General features: G+C 42.4%; 1 protein-coding gene across 2 annotated transcripts in view; it reads left to right on the top strand.

Moving 5' to 3' along the window:
- Positions 1-445: 445 nt before the first annotated feature.
- RFC3 (replication factor C subunit 3) overlaps positions 446-23,612 on the top strand; it is a 30,830-nt gene continuing 7,663 nt past the window's right edge. The window contains exons 1-7 of one of the 2 annotated variants that reach the window (XM_054719737.1): positions 446-623; positions 3,032-3,169; positions 7,739-7,806; positions 11,416-11,513; positions 21,000-21,181; positions 22,975-23,111; positions 23,201-23,299. In XM_054719737.1, the coding sequence (XP_054575712.1) occupies positions 537-623; positions 3,032-3,169; positions 7,739-7,806; positions 11,416-11,513; positions 21,000-21,181; positions 22,975-23,111; positions 23,201-23,299 (809 nt within the window). In that variant the 5' untranslated portion in view covers positions 446-536. The remainder of the gene's footprint in view (positions 624-3,031; positions 3,170-7,738; positions 7,807-11,415; positions 11,514-20,999; positions 21,182-22,974; positions 23,112-23,200; positions 23,300-23,612) is intronic. The other variant, XM_054719738.1, reaches the window with a different exon arrangement.

The following is a 23,612-nucleotide window of genomic DNA, read 5'->3' as shown; positions in this document are numbered from 1 at the left end:
ACCTCAAAGAATGGAGGTAAGGAAAGATAGTAAAGTTTAGATCTTATTTTTAGCAATTAATTCAATAAATTATTGGATGCCTGTCAAATGAGGAAAGCCACAACCCAGACATATTCTAGTGTCAAGAACAGAGCTCAACGCAGTAAATATGTTGTACGTTTCTGCAGAAAGCATGAATAAATAAATGAATAACGAAATGAATCAAGGAGGGTAGCTTCTCTAAGGTACCCAGAGATTTGACGCCTAGAATATCAGAACCAATTTCAAATTTTGCTGGATAGCTCCTGAACTATCACACCGGGCGAGAACAAAGGGAAAATGATTAGAATGAACAGATGACGTCAACGGGACCTAGGCGGCGGCCAATTCTGTCTGCACTAGGCTTCCGTAGTAGGAGAGGTCCGGAAGTCTTTCGCGCGCCCGCGGCCGGTAGTGACGTCACGAGATTTGGGCGGTGCGCAAAGGTCGCCGGGGCCGCCGGGTGCGGAGCGCGCGCGCGGGAGTTTCGAGCGTCGGACGCGGGCAGTCCTCCAGCCATGAGCCTCTGGGCCGACAAGTACCGGCCCTGCTCGCTGGCGCGGCTGGACTACCACCGGGAGCAGGCGGCCGGGCTGCGCAGCCTGGTGAGGCGCCGGGCGGGGCGGGGGCGGGCGGGGGCGGGCTCCGGCGTGGGCCCGGCCGAGTGGTGGGAGGTGAGGGTGCTGTGGGGAACAGAAAACAGTGAGGGGGACCGGGGAGCACGGGGAAGGGCCAAGGCTGTGCCTGTAACAAGGATGGGCCGGCTGAGAACCGCCATCTGAGCCAGGACGAGTCGCAGGTGGAGGGAGAAAACCCGGCACAGCTGCGGGGGCGGTGGAGCTGGTGGCGGGAGCCGCCAGTACCGAGGCGCGGAGCCCGGAGCGCCCTCCAGCCCGTGCAGCTGGGTAACGGTGGGCCGGGGAGAGGGTAGGAAACGGGGGTGTGTGCGGGGGAGGGCTGCGGATTCAGTACGTTCCCTAGAGGTGGTGGGAAGCCTTTGGCAGGTTTGGGGCAGAGAAGTGACGTCATCCCGCTGATTTTTTTAAAGCAGCTTCTTAAAATTTCCTGGTGTCATTGTCCTGTACAGATGGGAAGGTATTTGGCTTATTAATTTCTAAGGTCATTTGTAATACTAAAACACGTTAATTAGGTTGTCCTTGAGTTTAATTCCATGTGGAAGACCCTCTCCCCCCCATCCTGATGCCTATTTTTGTGTTGTCGTTTATAAAATGCTGATGGCAATGTTTATGAGAAGCGAGCTAAATTTTGTAGGGAGTGGACAGGGAAGAGGGTCTTCAGAAAAATCTTGTGTCCCTGGAGCCATTTATCCACCCCTTTCAAGGACCTGAAACACCACGTGCTGATAAAAGTGTTTTTGCTCACCAATTACAGGTACTACTTAAGTACTTTTTAAAAATGAGAACTAATAAAAGAGGGAACTCCATCCCTTTATATGATGGTCATTAGAAGAGTTGATAGTGTCGTGAGATAGGTTTTTTTTCCCTCTTCATTAATTATTGGTATTCCATCTGTGCTAATTAAAAATAAACCTGTTATATCTGTATACTTTATAGACAAATTGCATTTTCTCTCAATGGCTTTCACTTCATTTTTCTTAGACAAAAGATACATTTTACATTATCTGTGGCATTTTTTACAGAATTTGGAATAAATGTTTTGGACAAAAATTTAATATACTCATGAGTTAACAGATTTGCTTTTAAAAAATGTTTACCTGTTTATTGTTGAGTCTACAGTTTCATAAAACTATAAAACATTTAAAGCATAACCTTTATTTTTTATTAGATTGAAGATTAAAAAAACAAAGGCAGCTAGTATTTGAGGAGCATGTATTATTAGTTGAATAGTCTCTTTCCTTGAGACGTTTTTTCTTCAGTGCCAGAGTTAGATGAGTTTACAAAGTGTTAAAATGTACTGTAAATTTTAAGTACTTCTCTTAAGATACTTATTTTTCTATAATGCTTTTACAAAACTTGCTCCACAAGATTTTATACACTGAGTGGCCAGATTATTATGATCTCTGAACGCATAATAATCTGGCCACTCAGTGTATATCCGAGGCACAGATGTGTTTTCATCTTTATAGCCTTCATATTATACATTCCTAAACCAGATTGATCATCAGTGTCACCTGGGAAACATTATAAAACACAGTCTTGTACTGTAATGCAGCACTATTAGTGCTCTACTTTGTCCCCTTGCTCTTTCTTGTGAGTGCACACAGACTGACTTTCACCTCCCTGTATTTGCACTTACTGAGGCTTTCCCTTGCTGTCACCCCTAAATTGACTTGAAATACCTGGGAATGTTCACTACTCCCCCTCCACTTTTCCAGTCTAGCTTTAACAAAGGATTGATGAGAGATAGCATGTCAGACTCCATCTTCTGTACCCTTGAGAGGGGTAATACTGTGGTGTATTTTAACTTTAGCTTCAAGATCCCCAGCAAGATCAAGTCTCAGGTGCCCAGAATGGTATTTAAGTTGATAATACACTCTGCCTTCTTTTCCTTTTGCTTCCCTACAAAATTTTTCTTTACTTTCCAAATAGGCCAAATGCACTCAGTTCTTATCAAAGGGACTGTGTGTGGAAACCCAAACTATGACAGATATTAATTTTAGTTACTGAATCATAATTTGATGGAATGGATCTAATAACCAATCAGTCTTTTAATTTAAAAAGTTCCCTAGGAGATTCTGACAGTCAGCCAGGTTTGGGAGTTCTTACTTTCTAGCACATGGTATTGTATCAAGCATGTATGCTAGGTATATAATTACATAAAATTAATGCCAGGGAATAATCAACATTCCATAATTTTAAAAAATCTCTATATGTACATTCATACACACACACACACACACACATACATATATATATTTGAAGTTTCATAGGTAGAGATACAAAATATTGATACTTAAAAAGAGTTTAATTCTACCCAGAACAATTGTGTGATTAGGAAAATGCGTCATTGTTTGATTTTTTTCTTTTCCCAGGTACAGTGTGGTGACTTTCCTCATTTGTTAGTGTATGGTCCATCAGGTGCTGGTAAAAAGACAAGAATTATGTGTATTCTACGTGAACTTTATGGTGTTGGAGTGGAAAAATTGAGAATTGAACATCAGACCATCACAGTAAGCATTTCACTTTGAGGCCCTCCAGATATTTATAGCAGGGATTTTCAGTCCTCATCATCAATACATTGCCCTCCCCCATTGCTGCCCCATATATGATTTAAGTAAGAATTTCACAGGTAATCCTGGTATTCAGGATTGAGAGCTACTGATTTATAGACTTAATTATTATAACCAGCCCAAAGTCAGTTATGTTAGAGAGAAATATGAGCAACAGGAGATTAGGGTAAAATGTGGCGGTAGGGTTCATTTTAAATTACCTAGAAAATCAGTGGCTCATTTGGAACTAGAACTCAAGGTTTTAAAAGCCCATTATTCTGAGAGCAATAGTGGGTATGGAAAGAAAGGGAATGATTTTGAGCGAAATTGTAATCGTGGAATAAGGCAACTTAGTAAAGATTGGCAGCTGACTGTCTGGAAAAGGAGGCATGAGGTTCTGGGATCATAACAGAGTTCCTGTAATCTTGCCCTGGCTGAGCTTTCCAGCTTCATATCGTGCAGTGCATTTTCATGCTCTTTCCTTCTAGACCATGTTGAAGATCTAGCTGGAATGTCTGCTCTCAGAGTGCCCTACAACTCCATTAGAATTAATTTTTCCTTCTAGTACACAGTTTATATGTTTAGAGTACTTTTTTTTTGCCTTATGTTATATTATTATTGCTTTTACATCTTTCACTTTGACAAAATAGTATTTATTTTGAAATTATATAGGGAACATAGCATATTCATTTTCATATCCTTCATAGCCATTGCTATACTGTCTTATACATATAGAATGTTTAGGATGTTAGATTTTAGGCTAATGTTGATTAGCTTGTGTTTATTTAATTTTTAATCTTTATTGTTGAAAGTATTACATATGTCCCCTTTTTTCTCCCATTGACCCCTTATTGCCTCACCCCACCCGAGGCCTCCACCACCATATTGTCTGTATCCATGGGTTACGCAAGCAAGTTCTTTGGTTGATCTCTTTCTACCTCCCTCTACTCCTCACCCCCGACCCCCGCCTTCCCTCTGAGATTCCACAGTCTCTTCCATGCTTCTGTGTCTCTGGATCTATTTTGTTCAACAGTATATTTTTTTCATTATATTCTACATATGAGTGAGATCATGTGATACTTGTCTTTCTCTGACTGTCTTATTTTGCTTAGTATAATACGCTCCAGGTCCCTCCATGCTGTCTCAAAGGGCAAGAGATCCTTTTTTTTTTTTTTTTTTTACTGCTGCATAGTATTCCATTGTGTAAATGTACCATAGCTTTTTTTATCCACTCATCTACTGATGTGCACTTGGGCTGTTTCCAGAAATTAGTTATTGTAAATTGCTCTGCTGTGAACATAGGGGTGCATACATTCTTTCTGTTTGGTCTTTTGGGTTTCTTAGGATATATTCCTAGAAGTGGAATCACTGGATCAAATGGAAGTTCCATATATAAGTTTTCTTTTTCATATTTAATTATTTGCGGAAACGCCATACTGTTTTCCATAATTGCTGCACCAGTCTGCATTCCCACCAACAGTGAATTAGTGCTCCCTTTTCTCCACAACCTGGCTAGCGCTTGTCATTTGTTGATTTTTTGATGGTAGCTATTCTGACAGGTGTGAGGTGATACCTCATTGTTCTAATTTTCATCTCTGATGTTCAGTGACTTGGAGCATTTTTTCATGTCTTTTATCCACCTGAATGTCCGCTTTGGAAAAGTGTCTAGTAGGTCCTTTACCCACTTTTTAATTGGACCATTTGTCTTCCTTTTGTTAAGTTGTATGAGTTCCTTATGTATTTTGGATATTAACTGTTTATCAGATGTATCATTGCCAAATGTGTTCTCCCATACAGTGGGCTCCTTTTTCATTTTGTTGATGGTTTATTTCACTGTGCAGAAGCTTTTTTATTTTGATGTAGTCCCATTTGTTTATTTTCTCCGTAGTTTCCTTTGCCCTAAGAGATATATCCACAAACATATTGCTACGAGAGATGTCTAAGATTTTGCTGTCTATGTTTTCTTGTAGGATTTTTATGGTTTTATGACTTACATTTAAGTTTTTTATCCATTTTGAGTTTATTTTTGAGTATGGTGTAAGTTGGTGGTCTAGTCTCGTTTTTTGCCTGGATCTGTCTAATTTTCCCAACGTTTATTGAAGATACTGTCTTGACTCTGATTAGTTTGTGTTTAGATACATTGAGTTTGGTGGAAATTCTTATAATATATGCAGGGAAAAATTTAATAAGAAAAGTGTGGAATCTGTAGGAAGAAACTTGAACATAAAAGGACAAAGAACAAGAACTGATCAAATAGAAAGATGCAGTATGTCTCAGATATGTGAGTTAATATTTAAAAGTATCTTTTTCCTCCACTCAGAGTGTAACTTTCAATGAAGATTAATTAAAATCCAATTGTTTTTTAATTGTATGAAATTCTTAAAGTACATATGAAATAATAGATTTCTGATACTGGCTAAAGTAACTTAAAAATATTTGGAAGTGGGACTGACTTGAACAGATATTAAATCATATTGTAAAGCTACTATAATAAAAACAGTATTGTATTGGCATGGGTACAGAGAGTTAGGTCAGTGGAACTTAATAGCCCAGAAATAAGATGGAGGATCTATTTCAGATCAGTAGGAAAAGGATGAGTAATCACAATGTGCTAACATAAAAAGTTGAATCTCTGATACCTAACGTATAAAGATAAATTCCAGATGAAGGAAAGATTTAAATGTTAAAGTGAAACACTAAATTTTTCAATAAAATTCCTTAAACAGCCTATGGATCAAGAACACCTTTTGATAGAAAACATAGACGCTATAGAAAAATATATATGTTCTTGGAAATATATGAATTTTTGAAATTTGTATGACAGAAGATAACACATGAAATCAATAGGAAAATGAATGATTATAAATATTTGAAAGGAACATTTTAGGTAAAAGATTTTATAAACCAACAATGGAAAAGACAAAAACCTGGTAGAAAATGGAATAAAAAATAGTCACAGAAGAGAAATATAAATAGACAATAAACATGTAAAGATGTTGACCTTTGTGATAGTCAAGGAAAAGCAGTGTGAATCTATTACATATATTCAGTAATATATATACTCTCTTATATTTTATATATTATAATGTATATTAACTATGGTATATATATGTACATATATATATATATATATATATATATATATGTGTGTATATATATATATATAATCATCAGCTGGCAAAAATTAAAGTCATGACGTAAAACTTACTGAGAGTGGGGAATTTTGGGAAATTGTATTCACTGCCAGGAGAAAAATGAATTGCTAAATATTTTTTTGGAAGGGAAACTGATTATAGATATAAACACACATACATAATAGAAGTATAGAAAATATCCCTGTTAATCGAGCAAATTCTTTATTGGGAACCTATTGCTATGGAAATGAAAGCAGTGCAAGAGACATGTGCAAGGGTGTTAATTATGGAATTGTTTGAAATGGCAAAAGGCAAAAAATAAAATGCCCATCAATATGACTAGTTTTTGGGACACCCATGTTATAGATTCAAATGCAACTCTAACACCGTATTCCACTTTGTCTGAGAGGAATTGCCTAGTTCTGTGGTCAGCAAACTGCAGCTCACGAGCCACATGCGGCTCTTTGGCCCCTTGAGTGTGGCTCTTCCACAAAATACCACGGCCTGGGCGAGTCTATTTTGAAGAAGTGGCGTTAGAAGAAGTTTAAGTTTAAAAAATTTGGCTCTCAAAAGACATTTCAGTCGTTGTACTGTTTATATTTGGCTCTGTTGACTAATGAGTGCTGACCACTGGCCTAGTTGTATTATTAAGTAGGAAAAGCAAAACAGCGAAATATGTTTGCCTCTTTTATTTTTGACAAGAAACACTGATGTGTGTGTGTGTGTGTATTTTTGTGTGTTATGGGAAAGGCTGTAACAGGACATATAGGTTGTGTACAAAGATGATCTGATAACAAAATGGTTTGGAGATTTCTGGAGGTAGAGGAAAAATGTAATCTCAATAAAAAACAGGCTATGATGCAGTTTGTATAAAAAATGTTTATCTGCACAGTAATAAAAGAATGGGATTAATGAAGTTAAAACATTAGTGGTAGTTCTTTAAAATTTTATTTTAGTAAGCATTATTGTTTATCTATAATAATAAAAGCATAATATGATAATTAGACCGGACAGCTGAACAGCCTTCCGGACGTCATTCTGGACGTCCTTCTGGACGAAGCTGCGGTGGCAGGGGCCAAGGCCGAGGTGGTTAGGGGCGATCAGACAGGCAGGCAAGTGGTTAGGGGCAATCAGGCAGGCAGGTGAGCGGTTAGGGGCGATCAGGCAGGCAGGCGAGTGGTTAGGGGCGATCAGGCAGGCAGGCGAGCGGTTAGGAGCCAGTGGTCCCAGATTGTGAGAGGGTGCAGACCGGGCTGAAGGACGCCCCACCTTGCACAAATTTATGCACTGGGCCTCCAGTATAATAATAAAAAACAAAACAAAACAGTGAAATACAGGAAAGAGGAGAGCTAGCCAATAAATGAATGTTAAAAACATCTATTTTCTTTGTCCACAGACTCCATCTAAAAAGAAAATTGAAATTAGCACTATTGCAAGCAATTACCACCTTGAAGTTAATCCCAGGTAAGCTGCTACTGTATAAAAATAAACATTTTTATTATTTTTTGTTAATCCTCACCCGAGGATATTTTTCCCATTGATTTTTAGAGAGAGTGGAAGGGAGGGAGGGAGGAGAAGAGAGAGAGAGAGAAAAGAGAGAGAGAGAGAGAGAGAGAGAGAGTAATATTGATGTGAGAGAGACACATCAATTGGTTGCTTCTTGCATATGCCCCAACCAGGGCAGGGCAACGAACCTACAACCCAGGTACATGCCCTAGACCTGGAATCGAACCTGAGACTGATACTCTACCACTGAACCATACCAGCCAGGGCTAAATAAGCATTTTTAGGATAGTGATGTTCAGACCTTTTTTTTAAAGAGTAGAACCCTTTCTTAAAGTAAAATCATGTATGAAAACACAATATATAAACAGATAAAAGTGAAGCTGCCTAGTGTGGTTAGAGAGCCTAGACCCTCTCACTTTGCCTTCTCTCTGAGAACCCCTCATTTAAATAATTTTGATAATTAAGTTTTCTTGCTTTACAGAGCTTGGTGTTTACACAAAGTACATAGTAAGTTTAAAAAAATATTAACTCATTCAGAACTAATGAGCAAGATTGAATGGAGTAGGAGGAATCCTATCTAATAAAAGAATGATATGCAAATTGACCATCACTCCCTACAGAGGAGATGGCTGGCCCCATGTGGACACAAGATGGCCGGCAGGGGAGGGCAGTTGGGAGGGACCAGGCCTGCAGGGGAGGGCAGTTAGGTGTGACCAGGCTGGCAGGGAAGGGCAGTTAGGGGTGACCAGGCTGGCAAGGGAGGGAAGTTAGGTGTGACCGGGCCAGCAGGGGAGGGCAGTTGGGGGGGACCAGGCCTGCAGGGGAGGACAGTTGGGGGCAACCAGGTTGGCAGGGGAGGGCAGTTAGGGGCAATCGAGTTGGCAGGGGAGCAGTTAGGTGTTGATCAGGCTGGCAGGGGAGTGGTTAGGGGGTGATCAGGCTGGCAGGCAGAAGCAGTTAGGGACAATCAGGCAGGCAGGCAGGTGAGCGGTTGGGAGCCAGCAATCCTGGATTGTACCTAAATGGGTAGTCAGACATCCCTCAAGGGGTCCCAGATTGGAGATGGTACAGGTTGGGCTGAGGGACACCCCCCCCCCTCCCATTCATGAATTTTGTGCACTGGGCCTCTAGTAGGATTATAAGCTAACTAGATGCCCAGTGCACGAAAATTCGTACACTCGGAGGGCAGGGGGTTCCCTCAGCCCAGCCTACACCCTCTCACAATCTGGGACCCCTCGGGTGGGGTCGCTAGGCCTGGCCTGAGATCAGGGCCTAGTGGGGCTTTACTTCCCCTGGCTGCAGGCAGCTGGCCCCACCCTGCCACTGCCACTGCTTGCCATCTGTGCAGTGCTGCCCCCCCTCACCTGTCACTGGTGTCCTCCCTCTGCAGGAGACAGGCTGGGGTGCGATGGCTTGGCTGGCCTGGGCCTCCCTCTTTCTTTGCTGAGGGGCGAGGCCAGCCCTGCAAGGGGTCATCTGTCTACCTGATCACCCTAACCATTCTGCCTGCCTGCCTGATCACCCCTAACTGCTTGCTGGGTGGCAGGGCCAGCCCCGTGAGGGGCTGTCTGCCTACCTGATCGCCCCTAAATGCTTGCCTGCTTACCTGATCACCCCTCACCACTCTGCCTGCTTACCTGATCTCCCCTAACCGCTGGCCTGCCTACCTGATTGCCCCTAACCACTCTGCCTGCCTGCCTGCCTGATCACCCCTAACTGCTGGCCTGCCTGCCTGATCTCCCCTAACTGCTGGCCTGCCTGCCTAATCGCCCCTAACTGCTTGCTTGGGGGCATAGCCAGCCCAGCGAGGGGCCATCTGCCTACCTGATCGCCCCTAACCACTTGCCTGCCTACCTGATCACCCCTAACCACTGGTCTGCCAACCTGATCACCCCTAACCACTCTGCCTGCCTGTCTGATTGCCACTAACCACTTGATTGGGGCAGGGCCCACCTGGCGAGGGGCCGTCTGCCTACCTGATCTCCCCTAACCATTCTGCCTGCCTGCCTGCTTGATTGCCCCTAACCACTTGCTTGGGCGTGGAGCCAGCTTGGCGAGGGGCGGGGGTGGTCTGGTCTCTGGTAGTTCCTTTTGTGATGCCTGGCCTTTTAGTATAGATATGTATTCAGTATAAGGCACCCTGAGAAAAGTTTTACATGGATTATTATATGATTATTATATTTAGCCCTCTAAACAATCCTGATAGGTATTACTAGAGGCTCAGTGCATGAAGTTCGTGCACTGGGGGGGGGGGGGGAGAGTCCCTCAGTCCGGACTGCGGATGTCCGACTGACAGCTTAGGCCCGCTCCCCCCATCAGTCGGACAGCCTTAGCGCTGCTGCGGAGGTGGGAGAGGCTCCTGCCACCACCGCTGCACTCACTAGCCGTGAGCCCGGCTCAGGGCTTCTGGCTGAACTGCGCTCCCCCTAATGGGAGCACACTGACCACCAGGGGCAGCTCCTGCATTGAGCACCTGCCCCTGGCGGTCAGTGCACATCATAGCGACCGGTTGTTCCGCAGTTCGGTTGATTTGCATATTAGCCTTTTATTATATAGGATTTTCCCTAGGTAAGAAAATTAAGAGAAATAAGGTTGGTGGGAAGGATCTGATCATAAATGTAGAAAAAGTTTTAATTCCATAGTCAAAAGGAAAATGGTTTAGATTCTTGACTAGAAAATTATCATAAAAAGACACTATAGGTATATTGATGTAATAATAGTGAATTGGGAAAGATTTTATGACTGGGAAAATAAAGCTGATTGCTTTGCCCTCTTTTTCTCATTGTGAGTTCCTCTGTAGCAAGAATAGTCAATTAGAGATTAAGCTGATTGTTTTTCAGGTGTTTGAAATTGACATTCAGCCTAAATTAACCTGGTAACAGGTTGGTTTGTGAGGCACATGACTCAAATGCTAAAGCAATATGTGGGTATAAATGAAAGATAATGCCTATAATAAGTCAACAGCTTATAGAGTTCTGACTTTGTATCTTAAATTTCATTTGGTTATTGCATTCCCTTGCTAAGGGAATCGGCTCCATGCTAGTGCAGGGAGCAGGTGTGTCTAGAGTTGTTCTTGCTCAGATCTTTGCTGTTTTGATGATGGGGAAGAAGAATGGAAGTTATTTCAAATAGTTATTTCTGTATTTTGAGTAATTCTAGATAATCAAGAATATTAGTTGTAACTAGGTAGTAACTATAGTGTATACAGAAGTGCTAAAGTAATTGTCAAACTTATTAGTTATTGCTCTTTTTAAGTAACAGTAAACTTAGTGTTTTCAGTGATTAATTAAATTGTAATTAAATATGGAATATTGTTAGTATTTTTTAGTAACCCTAATATATCTCAGTTTTAAAATCTTGTGAATGTAATTTAGGTTTTATTAATTTTGATTAAAATTGTAACTACTTAATATCTTTAACATTTTTCTTATATTAACAATAAGGGCATAATACTTTCAAGTTGTGTGTGTGTGTGTTGTGTGTGTGTGTGTGTGTTTTTTTAATCATTATTTTTGTTTGTATAGTGATGTGTGTGTGTATTTTTAATCATTATTTCTGTTTATATAGTGATGCTGGAAATAGTGACCGGGTAGTAATTCAGGAGATGTTGAAAACAGTGGCACAATCACAGCAACTTGAAACAAACTCTCAAAGAGACTTTAAAGGTATATGATTAAAAAAAAATTATTTTCATTAGACAGACACTCAAATGGTAAGGAATGCATATGAGAGAAAATGTAATGGGAATTTGTAAATTTCATCCATTTAACAAATATTTATTAACCATTTATTCTTTGTCAAGGATTATGCTACTTTTGGGGGTAGGAAATCTAAAAGTAAGAGAATCGTGATCTCTGTTCTCATGGGAGTTTACATACAGTTCCGCGGAATTGGATTTTGGTGGAAAGAGGGTTATGTATTTGTACTGCTAAGGTTACAGGATTTAGAAAAAATAACTGGCCTTAAATGGGAGATATTTGTAATACTATCAACAATAAAAATATATTGGAAAAAAAAAACTGTTGTTAGGATCAAAGTTATATGTTTATTATCAAATATCTAAATAAACAAAAAGAAAATTAAGCAATAATCCCTCCATTGAGTTAAAATTATTGTGGTGCATTTGTCATTAACTTGCATTATCATTTATATGTATGTATATATGTACACATTCTTTTTTTTTTTTTTAATCTATATTGCTGAAAGTATTACATACGTCCCATTTACCCCCTCCCTCCGCCCCCATTGACCCCTGCCAGCCGCACCCGCCCACCACCCTAGGCCATCACCACCCTGTTGTCTGTGTCCATGGATAATGAATATATGCATACAACTTATTTGGTTGATCTGTACTCACCTATCTCCACCTTTCCTCTGAGATTCCACAGTCTCTTCCAAGCTTCTATATCTCTGGATCTATTTTCTTCATCATCAGTTTATTTTGTTCATTATTTTGTTCACACATATGACTGAGACCATGTGATACTTCTCTTTTTCTGACTGGCTTATTTCGCTTAGCATAATACTCTTCGGGTCCATCCAGGATGTCTCAAAGGGTAAGAGATGCTTCTTTTTTACTGTTGCATAGTATTCCATGGTATAAATGTACCATAGCTTTTTTATCCACTCATCTACTGGTGGGCATTTGGGCTGTTTGCAAATCTTAGCTATTGTAAATTACCCTACAATGAACATAGTGGGGCATACTTTCTTTCTGTTTGGTGTTTCGGGTTTCTTAGGATATATTCCTAGAAGTGGGGTCACTAGGTCAAATGGCAGTTACTTAATTTAATTCTTTTGAGGAAACTCCATACTGTTTTCCATAGTGGCTGCATCAGTTTGCATTCCCACCAGCAGTGTACTAGGGATCTCTTTTTGCAACATCCTTGCCAGCACTTGCCATTTGTTGATGGTAATCATTCTGATAGGTGGGAGGTGATATCTCATTGTCCTTCTGATTTGCATCTCTCTGATGATCATTGACTTTGAGCATTTTTTCATATGTCTCTTATTCATCTGAATGTCTCTTTTGGAGAAGTGTCTATTTAGTTCCTTTGCCCATTTTTTAATTGAATTATTTATCTTCCTTTGTTAAGCTGTATGAGTTCCTTATATATTTTGGATATTAACCGTTTATCAGATGTATCATTGCCAAATATATTCTGCCATACAGTGGGCTCCCTTTTCATTTTGTTGATGGTTTATTTCACTGTGCAGAAGCTTTTCATTTTGATGTAGTCCCATTTGTTTATTTTCTACTTAGTTGCCTTTGCCCTAGGAGATGTATATGTCTGAGATTGTGCTGCCTATGATTTCTTCTAGGATATTTATGGTTTCCAACTTACATTTCAGTTATTTTATTCATTTTGAGTTTATTTTTGTGTATGGTGTAAGTTGGTGGTTTAGCCTCATTTTTGTGCATGTATCTGTCTAATTTTCCCAACACCGTTAATTAGACTGTCTTGACTCTATTGTATGCTCTTGCCTCCTTTGTCAAATATTAATTGAGCATAATGACTTGGTGTGATTTCTGGGGTCTCTATTCTATTCCATTGATCTTTATGCCTGTTCTTGTGATAGTATCAAGCTGTTTTGAGCAAAGTGGCTTTGTAATACAACTTGATATCTGGTATTATGATACCTTCAACTTTGTTCTTCTTTCTCAAGATTGCTGCAGCTATTAGGGGTCTTTTTTGGTTCCATATTAATTTTTGGAGTATTTATTTGTTTTAGATATGTGAAATATGCTGTTGGTATTTTAAAAGGGATTGCATTGAATCTATATATTTCTTTAGGTAGTATGGACATTTTAATGATGTTAATTCTACCAGTCAATGAACATGGTATATTCTTCCACTTGCTTTTATCTTCTACCTCTTTTTTCAACATCTTATAGTTTTCTGAGTACAAGTCTTTACCTCCTTGGTTAAGTTTCTTCCTAAGTATCTTAATTTTTTTTTATGGTAATAATAAATGGGATTGTTTGGTTTCTCTTTCTGAGAATTTATTTTTAGTGTATTGAAATGCCATCGATTTCTGAATATTAATTTTGTATCCTGCTATGTTGCTGAATTCATTTATTAAATCTAGTAGTGTTTTTGATGGTGTCTCTAGGATTTCCTATGTACAATATCATGTCATCTGCGAATAATGAGAGTTTTACTTACTCCTTTTCGATTTGGATGCCCCCCCCCCTTTTTTTTTCTTGTTTAATTACTGTGGCTAAGACTTCCAGTACTATGTTGAATAAGAGAGGTGAAAGTCAACATCACTGCCTTGTGCCTCTTCTTAGGGGGAATGCTTTTAGTTTTTGCCCATTGAGTATGATGTTGGCTGTAGGTTTGTCATATATGGCCTTTATTATGTTAATTTATGGTCCCTCTATTCCCACTTTGCTGGGAGTTTTTATCAAAACAGCAATTGCTCCCCCTCACCACCACCCCCACCACCACCCTGGGGGGCAAAACCTGCCTGGATAGTAAAGGTCTGCTGGTGATTGATGTCCTCTGCCTTATGAGGGAATGACTTGGCTCCGGAAACCAGGGTGTCTGCCTTCCAAGCTCTAACCCCAGAGCCCCCAACCCTGGCTTCTGCTCCTCCATCTCCAGTGCACTCTGCCCTCCCTCTGCTGGAGCCCAAGGTGAGTGGGTGCACACTTAATTTTGTGAGTTGGTCTTTTAATAAGGTGCCTGCATTTCCAGCTGTCTTTCACTGGCAGACTGCAATTCTGCTGCTTTTCACAGGCAGATGATATGTGGACACCCTTCTCAGTTCTGGTGCTTTTAGCTGGGGACCCAGCTTGGGGATTAGACCCCAGAGTTCTCCATAGGAACTCCCCTCTCCCCCCACAGCTGAGATATCCCTCCGGAACTTAAGCTGATGTCTGTGGGAGCCCAGCTAGCCCTCTTGTGTCTCTGCACTTCCTACCAGGCTCTATGTGGTTTCCACTTTCTGTTCTTGATTATCAGGGTTCTCTCCAGCTAGTCTTCAGTTGACTATTCAGGATGGTTTTTCTGTAGTTTAGTTGTAATTTTAGTTTAGTCCTGGGAGCTTGGCATTATTGCTTCCATTTATTCACTGCCATTTTGCACATCTATCTATGCACACATTCTTATAGAAGATTTTGTGATGATAAATATTCCAACATTTAGTGCTTTTGATATTTTTTGCAAAATTCTTCATCAGAATTATGGTATAAGTTTATACTACTATCAGTGGTAATGGGGAGTTCCTGTTTTTTCCCAATATTCTTCAACACAGGGAAAATTTTAATCTTTGTCAGATTTAGTTAGGGAAATAAATTGTGTTTTTATTTGTTTTTAGTAAGTGTGGTAATTTTTCCTTTTGTTCATTGCTCATTTTACTGTTTTGTGAATTGCCTGTGTATATTCCAGGCTGTTATCTTTCTCCTCAGTCTGTATTTCAAAATAAATATATTTACTTATTTATTTTTGCTACTATAAATGGGATTGTCTTATATTTGCTTTTTTGTTTACATATATGACAGCTGTTGATACTTATGTCTTGATTTTATATCCTGTACATTATTAAATTCTCTTATTGTTTGTAATAGTCTTTACAATGTCTCTTGGGTTTTTCAGATATGTATTCATATCATTTGTAAATAGAGACGGTTTTCCCTTTTACTTTCCAATGTGTATGGTCTTAAATACTTTCTCTTGTCTAATTATGTTTAACATCACCACAATACAGTGGTTAATAGGAGTAGATATAGTGAATGTTTTTGTCATGACTCTGGGAAGAGGAAAGCCCTAAGGTTTCACCATTTAGTTAGTTGCTAGATTTTGACCTGAGGTATATCTATTTAATCATGATAAGGAAATATCCATAATTTTTTATTTTATTGTTTCTAACATGAATGTGTGTTAAAATTTTCAAATGCTTTTTTTGCATCCATGAATGTGTTTATATGACTTTTCTTCTTAGGCCTATTAGTATAATCCTATATTAATAAAAGGCTAATATGCAAATTGACCAAACGGTGGAATGACCGGTCACTATGACATGTACTGGCCACAAGGGGGCAGCTCCAGTGCTGAGGATGTCTGTCAGTCGGACATCCCCTGAGGGCTCCCGGACTGTGAGAGAGTGCAGGCCAGGCCGAAGGACCCCCCTCCCAAGTGCATGAATTTCATGCACCAGGCCTCTCTAGTCTATATATATAAAAAGCTAATGTGCTAAGTGTCCGCCCAACCGATAGCTATGATGTGCACTGACCACCAGGGCCAGAAGCTCAACGCAGGAGCTGCCGAACTGCATTGACTTGGAAGTGGTGGTTCTCAGGTGGCGCATCCTCAAACCAGAGAGGAGGGAGCCCAATTCCTCACGGGGCTGCACAATTCCACCTTCGGCCGTGGGTTATGTTGTTGCTGGGGCACTGTCGGCCTCAAGTCTGGCTTACTTCACACTTGTGTTTGCATTCCACACCCTGTACGAGAGCAACTTTGCAGAGTGCCCTTTCACACTCCAGGACCCCTCAGGGATTTCAGAGAGCCAGTTTCAGCCCAATCCCCGCAGGCCAGGCCAAGGGACCCCACCTACCAGAGGGATCCCACTCACTCTGCAGACGCCCTTCAAGCCACGATCCACCCCAGGTGCAGCCAGCTGGGAAGGGACCATGGGAGGTTGGCTGCAGGGCGTGTCCAGCCCGTTTTGCCCAGTCTTGACCTGCCTGTCACCTTCTAATTAGCTAGAGGCCTGGTGCATGAAATTTGTGCATGGGGGGCGTCCCTCAGCCAGGCCTGCACCCTCTCCAATCTGGGACCCCTCAGGGGATGTTTGACTGCCGGTTTAGGCCCGAACTGGCAAACATCCCTCTTGCAATCTGGGACCACTGGCACCTAATGGCTCACCTGCCTGCCAGCCTGATCACCCCTACCTTGCCCCCCTGCCGGCCTGATCGCCCCTACCTTGCCCCCCTGCTCCCCTGCCAGCCTGATCGCCCCTAACTTGCTTGCCTGCTGGCCTTATTGCCCCTAACCACCTCTGCCTTGGCCCCCGGCCTAAGCCTCAGTCTGGCCTCCCTCTGTGGGAGGCGATCTGGCGGATCAGGGTAAGGCACCGCCCCCATTACCCCGCTGCTGCTGCCACTACCAGCCTGAGCCTGGGCCTTTCGCAGCCACACCTCGGCCTTTGCAGCCACTGCAGCTTTGTCTGGAAGGTCATCCAGAAGACGTCCGCCCTAATTAACATATTACCCTTTTATTAGTATAGATTTCCTTTCAGTGTGCATGAATCTGTGCACCAGGTCATTAGTAAAAACCTTTGCATGTTTATAACATTACTAGAGGCCAGGTGCATGAAATTTGTGCACGGGGTTGGCGGGGGGGTCCCTCAACCCGGCCAGCCCCCTCTCACAGTCCAGGAGCCCTCAGGGGATATCCTCCTCTGCGGGAGGCAACCAGGCTAATCAGGGGAAGGCACTGCCCCCATCACCCCACTGCTGCTGCCACTGTCCGCTGCCACTGGCCCTTGGCCCTTGCTTCTTAGCGCTGGCCCTGCCCCCAGCTCACTGGTGGGTGAGCGGAGATCTGGGGCCAGGATGGCTGTAGGAGTGGCTGTGGGAGGTTGAGGCACAGTAGGTTGCGTCCTATCCAGCCTCTGTGGAGGCTTTGCACCTGGACTGGGCCCCCGCTGCTGCCTCTGTGGCTGCATCTGTGGAAGGGGCAGCACTGGAACCAGGCCGCACCGTTGCCTGTCCCGCGCCACCTTTGCGGAAGGGGGCATGGTGCCGCCATCTCGCCACCTCTGCAAAAGGGGCCGTGGCGCTGGACCAGCGGTGCCAGCCTGGCCCTCCTCTCCCGTGCGAGCACTGGTCCTAGGCCCTCGCAGCTGCTGTGGCTTTGTCCGGATGGATGTCTGGCCTAATTAGCATATTGCCCTTTTATTAGTATAGATACTAGTGGCCCAGTGCACAAAATTCGTGCATGGGGGGTGGTGTCCCTCAGTCCAGCCTGCATCCTCTCCAATCTGGGACCCCTCGAAGGATGTCCTGCTGCCAGTTTACAGGGATCGGGCCTAAACCAGCAGTCGGACATCCCTCTCCCAATCTGGGACTGCTGGCTCCTAACCGTTCACCTGCCTGCCTGCCTGATTGCCCCTAACCACTCTGCATGCTGGCCTGCTCGCCGCCCCCAAGTGCCCCCCCCCACCAGCCTGATCACCCCCAACTGCCCCCCCCGTGCCAGTGTGCTCGCCCCCAGAAGCACCTCCCTGCCGGCCTGCTCATCCCCAACTGCCCCCCCTGCTGGCCTGATTGCCCCATCTTTCCTCCCAACTGGTCTTCTCGCCCCCAACTGCCCCCCTGCTATCCTGATCACCTCCAACTGACCCCCACTGACGTCCTGCTCGCCCCCAACTGGCTCCCCTGCTGGTCTGCTTACCCCCAACGGACCCGCCCCCCACCAGCCTGATCACTCACAACTGCTGTCCCATCCTGGCCTGATCACCCACAACTACCCTCCCCTCTTGGCCTCTAACTGCCTCAACCTCGGCCCTGCCACCATGGCTTTGTCCAGAAGAATATCCAGAAGGTCTCCTGGAAGGTCTCCCAGTCTAATTAGCATATTACCCTTTTATTAGTATAGATAGAGGCCTGGTGCACGGGTGGGGCCTGGCTGAATTGCCCTGAAGGATGTCCTGGATCAGGGTGGGGGTTCCCTTGGGGCGTGGGGTGGCCTGGGTGAGGGGCTGAGGGCCGTTTTCAGGCTGGTCAAGTCCCCCAGTGGGGACCCTCACCCCATGGGGGTTTGGCCAGCCTGGATGAGGAGCTGAGGGCTGTTTTCAAGCTGGCCATGCCACCCGGTGATCCAGGCTCCCAGCCCCTCCTTTTTTTCTTTTTTTTTCAGCGCCTCCTTGAGCGGAGGCCAGGGCCGGCTGGAAGCAGGTATCTGGGATTTATTTATCTTCTATAATTGAAACTTTGTAGCCTTGAGCAGAGGCCAGGGCCGGCCAGGGCGGGTGGGAAGCTTGGCTTCCTCCGTTGCCGGGGGCAACCCAAGCTTCCTGCTCACTCCAGCTCCATGGCTGCCGCCATCTTTGTTGGGTTAATTTGCATACTGGCTCCTGAGTGGCTGGTGGGTGTAGCGGAGGTACGGTCAGTTTGCATGTTTCTCTTTTATTAGTGTAGACTAGAGGCCCAGTGCACGAATTCGTGCAAGGGTGGGGTCTGGCCGGCCCACCTGATCGGGGCCAATCTATCATGCCAGGCCGGCCAGAGGGAGAGGACACAGGAGGTTGGCGGGCTGGTCGAACTCCCGGTTGAGGAGATAATTTGCATATTAGCCTTTTATTATATAGGATTACTGGGTCTCCTAATGAAACTGCTTTGCATTTCTAGACTAAAACTCATTTGGTCATGTTTTAATTTTATAGATGTGCTTCTATTTTCTGACTACCAGATTTATTTTTGTATCAGTTGGGTTTTCCTACTTTCTGTTTGGTTCTATTTCAGTCACATTTCAGGATCAATCTTTTCTTCTATCTTTTTCCTATTCTGTTCAATCATTTGGATTCTCTGTCCAGAATTTCTCCTCATTGTGAAACATTGTCTTAGAGGGGCACTTCCATTTTGTTATTTTCAGTCTAGTGCTCTGTCAAACCTTATTGCATCAAGCTTCCATTGTTCTCAGCCATGAGCTCAGCCCTATGGATGCTGTTTTCATCTTAGCCCTTGATGCTTTCTAGGGTTTCCTTTGGGTGATTTAGGGTTCTCCTGCCCTAAAGGCTGTCAGAAACCTACTAGATCCTAGCTACTTCCACCCATGCATAGTTGTTCACCAGTATTTTCACTTTCTAGAATTTGGGGTTCTTAGGTAAAGCTTATTGCTATGTTTTGGTATAAATGTTGTCCATGTGTCTTTGGTCTTGGAATATTTAGTTCTGTCTGTTTACATGGAAGAGATTGGAATGCTGCAATGCTACCACTGCCATCTTCTAGACAAAAATTGGTATAATGAATAATACAGCAGTTGGATTCAGTCTGTCCCTACATATTATTCTTGAAAAATTGTAAGGCCTAATCTTAAGACTAATTATGGCCAGGTAGAAACTTACTATACAAGTAACCAGATGTCTTTTTGCCTTGTTTGCTACATCTCTGTGCCTGTTGTTTTCCAAAGTATATTCCTTAGAATGCTACAATTTAAGGCAGCAATGGGGAATCATTTTTCTGCTAACGTCCATATGCATATTTATAACATCATTTGTGGGCCATACAAAATTATCAACTTAAAATTAGCCTGCTATATTTGGTCAAACAGTTAATTAACTCACTCCAATGCCGTGGCAGGGCCAGACTAAATGATTTCATGGGCCTTATATGGCCTGTGGGCTGGACGTTCCCCACCCCTGATAAAAAGATGTTCCACGATCATTATGCTACTGAGATAGTAAAATATTTTTGGAAAATGTAGCACCATACATCCTTGTTTTGGTGATTCTCTTTCTAGTGCATATCCTATATAATCCCATATAATAAAAGCATAATATGCACATCGACCGAAAGGCAGAATGACCCGGTCGCTATGACGCACACTGACCACCAGGGGGCAGACGCTCAACGCAGGAGCTGCCCCCTGGTGGTCAGTGTGCTCCCACAGGGGAGCGCTGCTCAGGCAGAAGCTGGGCTTATGGCTGGTGAGCGCAGCAGCAGTGGTGGGAGCCTCTCCCACGTCCGCTGCAGGCAGGTGGTAAAGCAGCGAGGGGTCCTGGACTGTGAGAGTCCCGGGCTGTGAAAGGGATGTCTGGGGGGATCAGGCCTAAGCCAGCAGGCGGACATCCCCCGAGGGGTCCTGGACTGCAAGAGGGCGCAGGCTGGGCTGAGGGACCCTCCCCCCACCCAGTGCATGAATCTTGTGCACCGGGCATCTAGTAAATATAAAGGCTACAATGAATTCTATAGCAAATTAACCTCTTTAACTTCATTTAGCCTAGAATTTCTTAGGCTTATTATAGAATGTTAAAAATAAAAATAAATTATTTTTACTGTACCTGTAACTTTCATATTTCCTTGTCAAAGGGAAGAGCAATATGTCAGGATTACTATTTAGGATTTCATGCTGAATGAATAATGAAGAGGAAGAAGGATATAGTTATGCAAGTAAAGTTTATTTTGTTTCTCCTTCTCTCAGTGGTTTTGTTGACAGAGGTTGACAAACTCACCAGAGATGCTCAACATGCCTTGCGTAGAACCATGGAAAAGTATATGTCTACCTGCAGATTGATCTTGTGTTGCAATTCTACATCTAAAGTGATACCACCTATTCGTAGTAGGTGTCTGGCAGTTCGTGTGCCTGCTCCCAGCATTGAGGAAGTAAGTCAAGTTATTTTCACTTGCAGTGAAGTGTGTCAGTAATTCAGGAACATCTGTGATCTGGATGCTAATCATTAGTAGATGCAAAAACCAATATATAGTAGTAAATACCAGATACCAATATAGGAAAAGTGTTCTTTGCTTTAAATTATCCTTTACCTTAAATGAGTAGGTACAGTCAAACCTTGGTTCTCAAATGTCTCCTATTTCTAACAATTGGGTTCTCAACCAAGTTGTTGTTAAAAAAAAAAAAAAAGTCTCAGTTGTTGAACATCCCTTTTATACTGATGCCTCAGCATGAGAAAAAGCCATAAACAAAGGAGAGAATGCTAGTGTTTACCCCTAAACCTCACATTGTTAACATTTCAGGAAATTGTGCTGTGAATATTTTTGTGGTTTTATTTTATCTTTTTGCTTTTGTTGCTGCTAAAATGGATGATTAATACCATTTTAAAACATAAAGAGGCCATCAAGAGTGCTAATGTTTCTAAGGGTGTGAAAGAAACAATGATCACAGGCAATTGAAGAGGTAGAAAAACTGTTGATTTGGATAAAGGAAAACCAGTTAGCCTGTGACAGCATTTCCAAGGCAGTGATATGTGAAAAAGCAAAGACAATGCATGCTGACTTTCTGAAAGACTCCCCTGGAATGAGTGGTAAAAGTGATTTCTTTAAGGTTAGTAGGGGGTGGTTTGATAAATTTAAGAAAAAAAGTGTTTGTTTATAAATTAAACAGTATATTAGACATGTACTGTATATAAACAAGGTTAAAACAGGGAATCATTTGGAGGTCTGGAATGAATTCAGTTTACATTATTTCTAATGGGAAAAAATGATTCCATTTTCGAACAAATTGCTTCTTGAATAGTCTCCCAGAATGAATTCAGTTTGAGAACCGATGTTTCACTATATTATGAATTTTACTAAACTATGGAGAGGTTAGGTACTTAGTATCTTTTACCTCAACCTGATTTATTTGGCTTTGGAGGAGACTTGAGTATGGAAGAAATAGGTTTTTCCGGGACATAATGTGAGAATACCAACTGTATAGGTAGGGGACCAACATTATATACAGGAATGGGCAAAATAGATTTAGTTGTTTGTATGGAAAAAAAACATACAGGTTATAATTATTATAGTAGCTTTCTTAACTCAGAATGTCACTCACAACTGTAAACCTATTTTGCCCACCTGTGTGGGTGTGATATTCTTAATAGCTATCAGTAAAATTTTTAATTCTCACAATAAGCAGTTTTCCTGCCATTAGTAATTTGGGTCAATTTTATGCAAAGTATGGATAATATGTGACATTGTATTAGTTGCAAAGTGGTAAAATACCTTTATTTTATGTTTCAGTTGTAAAAATTTTAGGAGTAAAGGGTTTATAGGGTTTATAAAGCAGGGTTTATAAAGCAGGGTTCACCACTCCCATGGATACCATTCTTGTCTTAGTCCATGCAAATAAGGCCTTCTTAGTTGTGAAATTCAGGCCAGGTGTCTCAACTTGGCAGCCCTATTTTTGCCACCAACCTGGGACCCTGTGTCTCCTCCCGGCTGCCCTGAGGAGGCTGGAAGGCTTGGACCTGGCACCAGGTCTTTCCCCAGTTGCAGGGCCAGCTGCTGCCTCTTCCTGATAGCTAGGCAAGACCCCTGGCTTCCTGCTGAAGGAGAATGTGGGTTAGGGTAGGATAGTGACCCCAAAAAAGTGGGGATCTATGAAGATGTTATCAACAGGAATTATTTCAATATACTGTTTGACAGATTGCTCATTTTTAAAAATTATTTTATTGTAGATTTGCCATGTTTTATCTACTGTGTGCAAGAAGGAAGGTCTGACTCTCCCTTCACAGCTGGCTCGTAGACTTGCAGAGAAGTCCTGCCGAAATCTCAGAAAAGCACTACTCATGTGTGAAGCCTGCAGAGTGCAACAGTGAGTTAAAGAGGCAGTTAGCACCAGAAACATTTTAGAAAATAAGCATGCTGCCATTTAGTTTATTGTGTTTTCTTTTTGTCATATAGATATCCTTTTACTGAAGATCAAGAAGTCCCTGAAACCGATTGGGAGGTGTATCTGAGGGAGACTGCCAATGCTATTGTCAGTCAGCAGACGCCACAAAGGTAACCAGTATAAAAGATGACTGTAAAAGTTTGGTCATCAAGGTAGTACAGCTATTCCGAGTTTTAGGGTAGTGGTTTTTTATTAGCACCATGCAATTTAGAATTATAATTAAATATTGAATCTAACGATTAAATTTTTAAAGAAAAGGGAGAATAAAATTTTAGAAATTTAATGATTTAGAATACAGTGGAATCTCGGTTCTGGAACTTAATTCGTTCCAGAAGGCTATTTGAAAAGCAATTTGTTTTAAAACCTAATTGTTTTTTCCCATTAGAAATATAATTTGAGTTAATCCATTACAGACCCCCAAAT

Source organism: Eptesicus fuscus, chromosome 8 (assembly GCF_027574615.1).
Source record: "Eptesicus fuscus isolate TK198812 chromosome 8, DD_ASM_mEF_20220401, whole genome shotgun sequence".
NCBI lineage: Eukaryota > Metazoa > Chordata > Mammalia > Chiroptera > Vespertilionidae > Eptesicus > Eptesicus fuscus.
The sequence above is the reverse complement of the archived record's forward strand: the minus strand, read 5'-3'. Positions and strand labels throughout refer to the sequence as shown.